The following is a 12317-nucleotide window of genomic DNA, read 5'->3' as shown; positions in this document are numbered from 1 at the left end:
AAAAGAAGACACACAATGATGTTTACTGTGACCCTGTGATGTGTCAGCCGTTACACTAGGTACGCTACATACACTATAAGCCCTGTGATAAGGTAGTATTATCTGTATTTTTAGAAAATGAAGAAATTGAGTCTTGGAAAAGGTAAGAAACTAGCCTAGCCTAGTTGCACATCGATATGTACAAACAGCTTCATTTTGTAAAATGTGTGTTTTATTTTTGTTTGCAAGCTGGATTTATTTGGTTGTATTTTTAATCACAAAGACTGAAATTTGTGGTACTAGTCTTTTGGGGGTCATTTCTCACTTTGAGAAGTTACTACAGTAGCTGAACTCTTACACTGTTAAATGAAAACCACGATGCCTGTTGTAGGGGAGGGAGTAAAATCTTCTTTCCTCTATCCATCGTAGATTTTTCAGCAGGGCCTCTATATTTTTAGACCACCAAAGACAGATTAGCAAGAGAAAAACAAACAGAAATTTATTTCCATGTTCATCACAGATACACATGGGAGCACCCAGTGATGACTAACCCAAAGGAGTGGTTAGAACTTGGCCTGACATATGATCTTAGGATAATCAAAGGAAAAGGGATTTGGGGCTTCTGGATGGGAAAGACAAGTTACAGAAAGATGACCAGGAAAAGTACTGTAAACAAGAATTTTTCAGTAAGGTTTATTGTGCAGGTTGAAGTCAGTACCTTCTCCATTGATAAGAGTTAGGAGTCCTCCTCTTCCTGGTCCAGGAAAGGAAGAGACCTTTTACGAAAAAAAATTATGAAAATGTTCTTTATAAATGTAAATTTTCTTTACAAAAGGACAACGGTACCCTGTGTTTAGAGCTATTCCTGCATCTGCTGGTTCTCAGTGGCTTTTAGGTCAAAATGATCCATGTGCTAAGGAGGCATATTTTGGGGTGGCTATTCTGGTACCCTCCATGCCTTGTTTTTTATAGTAGTTATGCAATAGAGGCAAATCCCTTCCTCCTTCCTGGGTTCATTAAGCTGAACCGAAAGGCTGATGGCTACTTAAAATTTTAACATGTTTTCTTAACTATTTTTATATATTCCTTGTCTTTAAGTGTTTAGTAAAATCAATAAATTATCTGTTCACCAAAATAATATTTTCATTATTCAGTAGTTGACCACAAAGCTCCTGAGGACATACCCAAGGACAGGGCCTACTTGAAAAAGAGCTCAGAGGAGTCTGTCTAGAGTTTGTTCTAGAAGAGAATCTTTGTCATGCCAATGGCTCAGAAGATTGTAGATGGTCACAGTTGAAAGAGATCTCAAAGGTGATCACTCTTAAGTGACAGAAAAAGAGTCACCTCATTTGCTTCCAGCCCCACATAGCACTCCTTTGGGATTTGTGATAAATGCAGTTCTGTCTCTGAGAGTGTGTGAGAGCCCTAAATGTTGGCTACCTGGAGAGCAACTCTGGCCTTTCTTCATATTGCTCTGCTTCCTAATGCTCCACTCAGCTGGCTCAGCTCTGATCATTTCTGTATTCTGAGGAGGGGAACTGCAGGAGACTGGCCTGGATCTCCCTGGGCTGTGGGAGGGAAACAGCCTGGGGTTAATCTACGTACTAGGCATGGGAAAAAGTGCAAGGAAGTGGGAAAAGGGAGAAGAGGTGTCTGGCTGGAGCTTACAAGTAGCCATGTTGTTCACTCTACTTATGGTGAGGGAAACTTTTTATAAAAACAAATGTATTTGCTAACAAATTTTAATTCAGTATATATATATATCCAATATATAAATATAGAGAACATAGGGAATAATAAATAGTAAATAATATGTAGTAAAAATAGTAAATAATAAACCTTTTCCAGTGGTGATTAATCCTTAACTCATTTTAACTCACCTTTTGAAAAAAATAATTTCAACTTTTATTTTGGATTTAGCAGGTACATGTGTATGTAGGTTTGTTACATGAGTATATTGCATGATGCTGAGGTTTGGGGTATGGATGGTCCTGTCACCCGGGTAATGAGCATACTACCTAACAGGTAGTTTTTTAGCCCATGTCCCCAGCCTCCTTCTATTTGTCCCCAATGTTTGTGGTTCCTATCTTTATGCCTAGGGATACTCAATGTTTAACTCACTTATAAGTGAGAAGAACATGTGGTATTTGTTTTTCTGTTCCTGTGTTAATTCGTTTTGGATAATGGCTTTCAGTTTTATCCATGTTGCTGCAAAGGACAAGATTTTCTTCTTTTTTGTGGCTATAAATACACAGTGTTCCATGGTGTATATATACCATATTTTTTAAATCCAGTCTACCACTGGTGGGCACCTAGTTAATTCACCTTTAAAATGGTGTCCAGTTTCCTAAGCTTTGTAGTATATAGTGGCTTATAATTCAACAATTTTAGAAAACACCTGATTTAGTGAGTTGGTCTCCAAACGATAAATGTCTGTAAAAGAAAATTTCGTCTATCTTATTATTTTTAATGATCATGTTTGAAATGAAACATATCAAGTTAGATGTGCCATTTAATTTGAGATTATTTTAACTTTAGGATTTTTGTTCTCCATTCAGTTGTTGGGAGTATTTTAAAAACATTGGACTTTCAGAAAGATTAAGGTGTTACACCTCCCTGTAGTATTAAATATTCTTTGCAGCTTTAAAGCTCAAGTGTCCATGCCTGTTGGAGTTTGTGTTAGGCGACAAAAGACTGTAGTTTATAACCTAGATTCTGAAAGGACACTGTAGCAACATTAGGTTGCTAAGCAAGTCTCTTGGCTAATTAAACAACGTGCCTTGAATTACTGTGACTGCCCATGCTGCTCAGTCCTAATGGGGAAATTAAAAATGACACTCACTTTTAGGTTCGTCAAGACTTAAATTAGAAATAAATGAAAGTAGAGACATACTATTTTTAATAATTAAAGAAAAGAAGAAACAAAAATATAGTTGTATGAAAAATATTCAAAGCAACCCAGCAACCTAATGTTCAATAAAATGGAATAGTTAACCGATGATGGTATGCTATGTGAAGTATTATGCAGTCATACCAATTGAGGGTTTGTATACAATATAACAAATATTGTATTTCGGTCAGATTGTAAATTGTAGCTCTCTCTTTTATACAAATCAGCAGAAATAGGCACAGCTTAACATATTCCTTTCATAAGCATTTTCATCCTGTTATTGCTTTTCAAAATAAAATTGAGACAGAAGGAAGCCTATTTAACTTATCCAGATTCTAATTAATTTAGCCACTTGGGTGCATTAGAAAATGGGAGCTAGAACCTCTACTGAGGGTTGTAAAGTGTAGTCATGGACCAGGACCAAGACTATTCAAATAATTTATTTTTCTAGTCAGAGTTACTCCAATGATGAAAAGCAAAGACGGGGAATGGAGGCAGGGACTAAATGAATAAGCGTGCTTGAATAGCCAAGGAGCAGTTTCAAGCCTGACAACTGCATCCTGTTGTATATTTCAATTACGCAATATCGAAGCCTCTATAAGAATCCATTTTTCATTTCCTACTAATTTTTATCTTCTCTATGTTATTTTTTCCACCTACTTTTCAGAAATCTGCTTCTTGAATAGAAAATTGTATTTCTATAGACACTTAGCCATGAGGTACTTGATTTTAATTTAATTCCACTAATCATATTTGGAAGGAAAATGAAATCTCTATAAACGACAAGTCAACTAGTATTTGTGGTTTAGATTTGTGGTTTATCAAATCTTAGTTTTTTCCTTTGGCCATCCCATCTGGTGTTTTAATTTTTATTTTAACACTAAATTACTATTGTTGATTCTCAAACATATTTTACTTCCTAGTCCTTGAAGCTTCAATAAAGTGAAAAAACTTTAATATCCAGAACAATTACTTGTTTGTTAAAGGAGCATTGTGTCAGAATGTTTTATGTGGACAGTAAAACTCTCCAAGCTGCCTCCCTGGAATTCAAAAGCTTTAGCATCAGGAAGACCCAAAGTGTGCTTTTCTGCATTTAGCTCAATGCACCCTTTTCTCTTGTCTTTTTATTCAGCTGGAATGCTTGCTGATTCCTCTGCACGCTTCTAAAGCTGAGAACCTGAGGAACCCAGCTGGAAAATGCCGTCTGAACGCTGCCTCAGGTATGTCCTGCAGGATGTGTCCTTGCTTGCTGTAGTGAGCCCTGAAATAGGTGCATTGCACGTTGCAGGATCAAGCACAGAGCAGGGACTTAATGCATATTTAAAGGAATCAACAAACTAGTCAGAGCTTTTGTGAATTTACTATGGTAGCACAAGGACTAACTGCTGTGACCTAGTTATTTGTCAAACCTAAACATGTTTCCTGATTCTTTGAATCATACTGCTTTTTAATATTTTTTTCTTATTTAGGATGCTTCCTTCAGACAAAGGTATGCTACTATAAAGGTATATGACATAAAAAAGAATAAAAAAATTATACATACGTGTGTGTGTGTGTGTGTATATATTTATATATATATATAGAGAGAGAGAGAGAGAGAGCCTCCTTTAAGGCAATCACTTTGGGGCGTACAATGCTTATTCTCAAAATGCTCACAACATTTCCTCTTAATAATTCATTTATTTAATAGATATTAATTAAGCCAAGTACTCTGTTTGGTGCTGAGGACACAGCTATGAATAAAACAGATAAGGTTCCTTCCCTCTTAAAATGTATATTCTATGGGGGAAACAGTCATTAAACAAATAAGCACACCAGTAACGATGCAAAAATAATTGTGAAAGTGCTCTGAAGGAAAAGTACAGGATAGATAGAGCAAGAAAATGCCTTCCTGAGATAGGCTGTATACCTGAGATTTGAAGGGGGGCATACCCTGAGGCAGGAAGGAGCTTGGCACATTCCAGAAACTGAGGGGCAGCCAATGAGAAAATGCATGGCATTCATTTGAATAGTCTCACTGGAGGTAAATCTGCATCATCCTCTGAGGGAACAGTCAAAATACCTTCAGAGCAAATAATAAGAAAGATGATAAACCTAGGGAATACATTTTTCTTAAGAATTGGGTGTTTGTTAAGTAATGAGACCAGTTTCTTTCCGTGACTCTGAAGCTATTAGAGGTGATTTGTTCCAGAAATGTGTTGAGAACTGGTGACATTGCTGTAACAGGTGTAACGCCTCTGCACTCCCCATGTGAGTCTTTTGCTCTCAATCAGTGATTCTCAATGGTGGATGATTTCACCACCAGGGTACTTTGTGCAATATCTGACAATGTTTTTGGATGTCACTGGGACTGTGGATACAATTGGCATCTACTGGGTAGAGGCCAGGAATCATTTTAAACATCTTGCAATGCATAGGGCAACCCCCTACAGCAAAAAAACATCTAGCCCAAAATGTCAGTAATACTGAGGCTGAGAAACCCTGCTCTAGACCTGGCATCCAACCAATACAGCACATGGAGACCATGGTGTCTGTCTGCCACCACCTCAGCCAAGCTATTTATTCCTGGCTACCAGGATCAGTGTGCATACTTAAAATAAGTTTTTACTTTTAAGTCTGCCATCCCATTCTTATTAATCAACTCCCATTCCACGGTCATCTGTCTTCCACAGTGCAATCATCTCTATAATGTTGTCTCCTTTTCTGCTTCAACCCAGAGCCCTCCCTTCCCCACCTCTCACACTCTCTCACTGTGCCATGTGGAAGTGTCACAGCACAACCACACCTTCTGCTGTATCATCTCCTTGTCCTGAAAAGCTCCGTTCGTCTCAGACTTCACTGAGATCCATCCTCCTCTGACAACCGTTTCCCTTGTAGTCCTCTCAAAGTAGTGGCATTGTTATTTCCTCACATCTCATGTACATCAAGGACAGGTAGAGAGATTGTCATCATCCCAGGGCATGATTTTGCTTCTAGACTGTTACTCCACAAATTGATTGATTGAGAAAGCACAGCCACAAAAACAACATCTCTTCTGAAGATGGTGCTCTCTATCTCTCTCAAGCTCTCCTCTTCCTAACTGTGGTCGGGGTCATTGTCTTTTATTCACTGAGTACTTCGGCACCTGGCTTGCAGTCTTCCTCCTCATCACGAACCCCTTACTGTACCCCCAGGGCCCTCAGTGTCAGCATGGAGGATGTGTCTGCTTCATGGTCCTTGGACCTTCAATCTGCTTATCTCCAAAGACCTTCTCCCTGCACTCAGCTGCCCAGTTTCATGGCCACACCTCAGACCTTGTCATCCTCAGTAATTACTCTGTTTCTGAAATCACACTATCCGTCATTTTACTCTCACCGCAGCCTCCTCTCCTTCTAGCTTGCTGATTTACCCCTGTAATGGTTGTACTCTGACCTTACTGTAATGTCTCATTTATTGGCCCTGCTACTTTCTACCAACCCATCCAGTCTTTCCTTTCCTCATTTTCCTTCTTAAGCAGTTTAGATTCTATCACTGTTGCTAAACCCTTAAGTTCTCTCATTTCCTGTATTTTTGATGCATTTGCTTGAGAAAACCCCAATCCGGATGAACTGAGCTATTCATATTTCCATGCCTATATTGTCTAGTAGAGACTAGTTCCACAAAAATCTTTAGATTCAACAAGCCAAAAAGTGCCCAGAGTTTTAGTATGTGTTTCTGGTCCACTGACTCCCTGCCACTCAAGAGGCAATCCTTTCCCACAACTAAGCCCAAACCTGCCTCTGTGCTTCACATCGATCTTTCATATATTCTCAGCAACCTTTGACTGTTGCTTGTTTCTCAGCCATGTTCTTGAGATACAGCTGTGTTGTCACCTTCCCTATGCAGATGAGTTGCAGATTTACATTTCTAGCAAAGACTCCTTTCTGAGCTCCAGATCCATGAATCAAGCTACATATTTGACATCTGTGCTTGGATGTCTTAAAGACAACTCAAACTTAACGTGTCCCAAACCAAATTCATCATCATTCTTTTCTACAATTCTGATCCTCTTTCATTTGTTTCCTATTCTGGAAATATCAAGTTGTATAAGCCAGAAATGTAGGCGTCTTCTGGAAATCTTCCTCCCACTCACCTCCATATATAATCTAACACCAAGACCTGTAGATTTTCCCTCTAAATAACTTTTAATCCCATTCACCTTTCTGAAACTTCATCCGAATGCTCCTTGGGCTCCAAGGTCCAACTCCATCACTCACCTGAACCATAGTCACAGTCCGGGTTTGCTCTAGTCTGGCCCAGTCTCCCCTACTGCTCTTGGTACTGCAGCTTGAGTGACCTTTTCTGTGACTTCCCATTGCCCTTAGGATACCCTGGCCCAGAATTCCTGCACAAGTGGGCTCAGGCTTCTGCTGCTTGGGGCTTACCTGCACCACGTTCTTCTTCATCCCTAGCTGTTAACTTTCTGTAGACACTCTGTAAGGGCCATGCTCCCTCCTGCCACAGGATCATAGCATTTGCTGTTCTCCTGCCTGGAAAACCTTCCTTTTTACCACATTAACTTGTTCTCATCCTTCAGCCAGCAGCTCAAGTATTATTTCTTTAGGGAGGCTAGATTATTTGATTAATGTGTAACTGCCCCACTGTACTGAAAGTTCCATGAGGACTGCTAAGGACTGCTACCACATATGGTTTGCTCACCATTTTATCCCTGGTACCCAGCACAACACCTGGCGCAGGCTTAATAAATATTTGTTGGATAAATGAATGAGGGAAGGAAGGAAACAAAATTATTCATTTATAATTACGTTCCTTTCTACAGAGTTTTCATTATTTAATAATTGTCTAAGCATATTGTATCTTCTTTGCCTATTATTATGACCATTGTTATTAATTGACCAAGTTCATTTTAAAGTGTTTATAAATTATAAAGTGTTCTATAGAAATAACATTATTTTATTACAGGGTCCTTTAATAGCCTACCACCTTAAATAGAATTTTAAAAATATTAATGTCTTTAATTTTCATGAAAATATTTTGACTACATAAAGTGATTTAAGACACTTACTTGATAGTTCACCAATAGACTGAATTGAGATAATTATGCATAATTATTACTGTCAGACTTTTTGTCCAGTCTTTTTCTTTCTTGTATAAAGTAGCCTACTTAAGAAATGAGAATCTTTATGCCAGTTGGTTGTTTTTAATATGTAAGTATGTAACACCTTATTGGTAGTGTTACTTAAAAACGACTACATATTTTTTGTATATACAGGTTGTAGGTGAACACTGATATAGAAATTGACTTGGATTTTAAAATTTGAAATGCAGATGTTTAAAACCATATAGCTGTTTTTGGAATTTACAACTTTAAAACTGACTGAACTTCATCAAAATTCTTTCCATGAACATCAAACCCTATAGGATTTCTGTGACCAAAAATGTTAACTCTATGACCTTGAAGTAGCAATTTGCACTAAAGCAGTGATTCAGTATGAGTAGGGAATATGATATAATGAACATCATTCTCTGCATTTGATTTATTAGTTTTTGTGATCAATTCCAGAATGAAAGTTAAAGGCTTAAAGTTATGAATAATCATCTTTCCTGAGACCTTGTTTATTTATTTCCCCATTTCTGGATACTGACATACGACTGATCAAATGGTTGCTCCCTGGCATTACTAAAAAGCAATCTTCTGCTCAGAGAGTCTGGGGCTTTCCACTATTGCATGAGGGACTACGTGGGGCCCTGTGAAACACAGGAACAGCAGTTTGCACAGGCAGTCTGATAGGGGTTGCCTAAAGCCCTTATAGTGTTCAGGTGGAAAAAAATAGAGGGACATATATCCCTGGGAACTCATAGAGTATCCAACAGAACCATAATGAGAAGCATATCTATAATTTTAAAATTCAGGTAGCCATATTAAAAAAAGGTAAAATTATTATTTTTTGTTGTTGTTGAGACAGAGTTTCACTGTTGTTGCCCAGGCTGGAGTGCAGTGGCACGATCTCGACTCACTGCAACCTCTGCCTCCTGGGTTCAAGAAATTCTTCTGCCTTAGCCTCCTGAGTAACTGAGATACAGCATGTGCCACCACACCCGGCTAATTTTTACATTTTTAGTAGAGACGGGGTTTCACCATGTTGGCCAGTCTGGTCTTGAACTCCTGACCTCAGATGATCTGCCCGCTTGGGCCTCCCAAAATGCTGGTATTACCGGTGTGAGTCATCATGCCTGGCCCTAAAAAAGGTAAAATTAATTTTAAAAATACATTTTATGTAACCCAACACACCCTAAATATTATAATTTAAACATGTAATCAGTACAGAAATATTGAGCTATTTTGCGTTCTTTTGTTCATATTGTCTTTGACATCCATTGTGCATTTTACGTGTATGGTACATCTCAATTTGGACTGGTCATATTTCAAGTACTCAGTGACCATGTGTGGTTAGTGTCTACTGTATAGGTGTATCCCTACAATAGACTATTACTATTGTATTGATACAATACAATACAATAGAGTATTACTATAGTATCAATATAGCACATACTCTTTTGTATTGATGCAGTTCTAGGGCATCTCTGAGAGAAAGGGGTTGTATTGGGGAAGCCAGGACACTCTCTGCACTCACCGATGAATTCTGAGGTGGCAGCATTGCTTCTGTGGGAGACCTTTTCCAGTTTTAGGATGACACTCAAATCTGTGTTTCCTTGAGAAATATGGCTCTTGCTTTCAGTCTTTTTTCCAGCAATTTAGAAGTTTTAGGATATACTTTTTCTTCCTTTTTCTTTATTTCTCAAAAAAATTGAGGGACATTGCTCTAAGTTGAGAGGCTTAGTTTGCGAATTTGATATATGTTCTAGATGCTGAGGGAGCTGTTTGCAAGCATGTGTCAGCTCCCCATTTTAATTTAGACATAGTGCATTACAGTCTTTGATTTATCTCCTCCCTGGTTTATGACTATTGACTTGGTGAAGTGGGCCTGCTCCCTTCCAGCTATGTTCTGTGGCCACGTGTGCCTTAACATTTAGAGGGTTGAGATGTTTTACAAATTTACATCCAAGAGTTGAGTGGGAAGTTACTTTCAGAATACAATAATGATTTGTTGATTAAGAGGCTTTTATTTCTTGCCAAATGTTAGAGTATTTGTTTCTGCTTTTAAGGATCCCTAACATATTGGTTCCAAAATATTTGGGATCTTGTGCCAACTGTTGTCTTAAATATTTAGCTTGTTGTTTTCTTGAAGCTTGAATTTTCAAGCCCAGCTGAATGATCCTGTGAAATTGTGCAGCATCACTATTGTTTCAAAGCCGAGTCTTTTATTCTTTGCCAAATTTCAGTTTACAGCTGCTCTTTTTCTGGTAAGATTTATTCACTCTCAATAGACATATATAATGCAAGTACCAATTCAATCTTAATAATAAGGACAGGAATTGTGGCACTATATTTGGAAAATGAGTAAGGAAACATTTTAAGGCAATTATCTTAATATATTCTTCTGTTCCACTACAAATGAAATTTTGAAATACATTTATTTAACATTTAAGGTAATATAAAAATGGAGAAAATAAGTTATGAACGTTTCAAATATATTTTCTAAGGTTATAATAATTAGAATCTATTTTCTATGGTTATAATAATTAGAATCTATTTTCTATCCCAAAACTTTCAGTCACAGTATGAAGATACATGTTTTTGAAGCAAAATTTCAAATATTTCTTACTGCTTTGTCATGTTGTTCTGTTCATGTATATTATTCTAAAAGGCTGACTTTGAGATTCATTATACATAATATAAATATAAAGTTAATAGGGACTTTCATGATTTTTCCCCTTAAGCATAGATTTTTCAGCTCTTTTACAGATTATGTGTGTGTGTGTGTGTGTGTGTGTGTGTGTGTGTGTGTGTATTTTAGACAGAGTCTCTCTCTGTTGCCCAGGCTGGAGTGCAGTGGCATGATCTCAGCTCACTGCAACCTCCACTTACTGGATTCAAGCAATTCTCCTGCTTCAGCTTCTTGAGTAGCTGGGATTAAGGTACACGCCATCACACCTGGCTAATTTGTGTATTGATGCAATACAATACAACAGAGTATTACTATAGTATTAATTAAACCCCAATATGGGATTTCACCATATTGACCAGGCTGGTCTCAAACTCCTGACCTCAAGTGATCCACCTGCCTCAGCCTCCCAAAGTGCTGGGATTACAGGCATGTGCCACCACGCCTGGCCTCTTTTCTTTTTTCTTTTTTCTTTAAGTAGAAGGAGGAATTACATTATTATATTCTTGGTAATATGTTCTCAAGATACCTGATCTTGGACTTTCAGTTTTTCTATCTATAAAATAGAGATAATAATAGTACCTGCCTCATGGTGGTGGTGTGCAGATTACATGAACTAGTCATTGTAAATCACTAAGAATAGTTCATGGGACATGGTGAGCACTATGTGTTTCTCAAATCTATTAAAAAGTCATCCTTTTAGGAAAGATTTTTCAAAGACTATCTTAAAGCTTTACTTGGCTGATACAATGTTTCTATTACTATTCCCCATTTCTTGATTTGAGATGCTAATTAATTGAGTGATGCTAATTAATCTCCATTCTAGACTTTGCATAGAAATTTGCAAAAAATTATTTATGCTTCTGAATGAGGTTTTTAATTACTGATTTTAAAGTCTGCCTATGGCTTGAGCTACTAGATGAATATTCAATGACAGTAACCATTTCAAAACTCACTGCTACATTTCAACTGAAAATAATCCTCCCACCTTCCCACAGGAACTTCCTATATCATCACCGTCTGTCAAGTTTTTTTCTTTCCATATTTCTGACATTTCTGATGCTTCCCAGTCAAAACTGTCCAATAAAGCTTAATGACTGCCTTCTGGCATTTCACAGGAAGTATTTGGTGATTTGTACCTAACTGTAATTTACCAGCCAACTGGCACCACAGGCTGAGCAGAGCCCTGCCAAATAAACCCACCATGCAGACTAGGCTGGTGGCAACTCTGGCTCCCCTGAGAAACTCTTTCACACTCAGAGGAAGGGGTTGGATACAGGAATTACCAACATGGGAGAGGCAATGCTCAATCATCCCAACAGTATTTTTACTCAGCTTTGAGATGAACCTGCTGGCCAGAAACAGGACTTGATGGCCCTTGTTTTCACTCTGAGAGTAACCTATTCCTGGCAGATCACCCATCTTAGTCCAATACCGGTTCTGAGATTTCAGAGCACTGTGTAGATTCCCATTGGCGTAAGCTGAAAATGTCCATAGCTGTCTATAAAGTGAAAGTTTGCATTTTGTGTTTATGGCATTACTTCTGTATTATTGTAGAATGATCTAGAGCTTCACCTAGGACTTTTGAAAGGGCATAAGGATAAATGTCTTAGGTTAGTGTAGAGAGTGAAGAGGTAAGTCTCACAATGGGTAAAATTAGCAATCTCACAAAGTAGAAACAA

At 37.9% G+C, this 12317-nt stretch overlaps 1 protein-coding gene across 14 annotated transcripts in view; it reads left to right on the top strand.

Moving 5' to 3' along the window:
• The window catches only part of LOC105498579 (kelch like family member 32), a 209120-nt gene that overhangs the window by 38160 nt on the left and 158643 nt on the right, over positions 1-12317 (top strand). For all 14 annotated transcript variants that reach the window (XR_011623526.1, XR_003021909.2, XR_003021908.2 and 11 more), the window contains one exon: positions 4002-4089. Coding sequence is in view for 9 of the 14 variants with exons in the window: in XM_011770719.3 (XP_011769021.1) it covers positions 4067-4089 (23 nt within the window). In the remaining 5 variants the exon portion in view is untranslated. The remainder of the gene's footprint in view (positions 1-4001; positions 4090-12317) is intronic.

Source organism: Macaca nemestrina, chromosome 5, assembly GCF_043159975.1.
Source record: "Macaca nemestrina isolate mMacNem1 chromosome 5, mMacNem.hap1, whole genome shotgun sequence".
NCBI lineage: Eukaryota > Metazoa > Chordata > Mammalia > Primates > Cercopithecidae > Macaca > Macaca nemestrina.
Note: the sequence above shows the minus strand (reverse complement) of the source record. Positions and strands in the feature narration are given on the sequence as shown.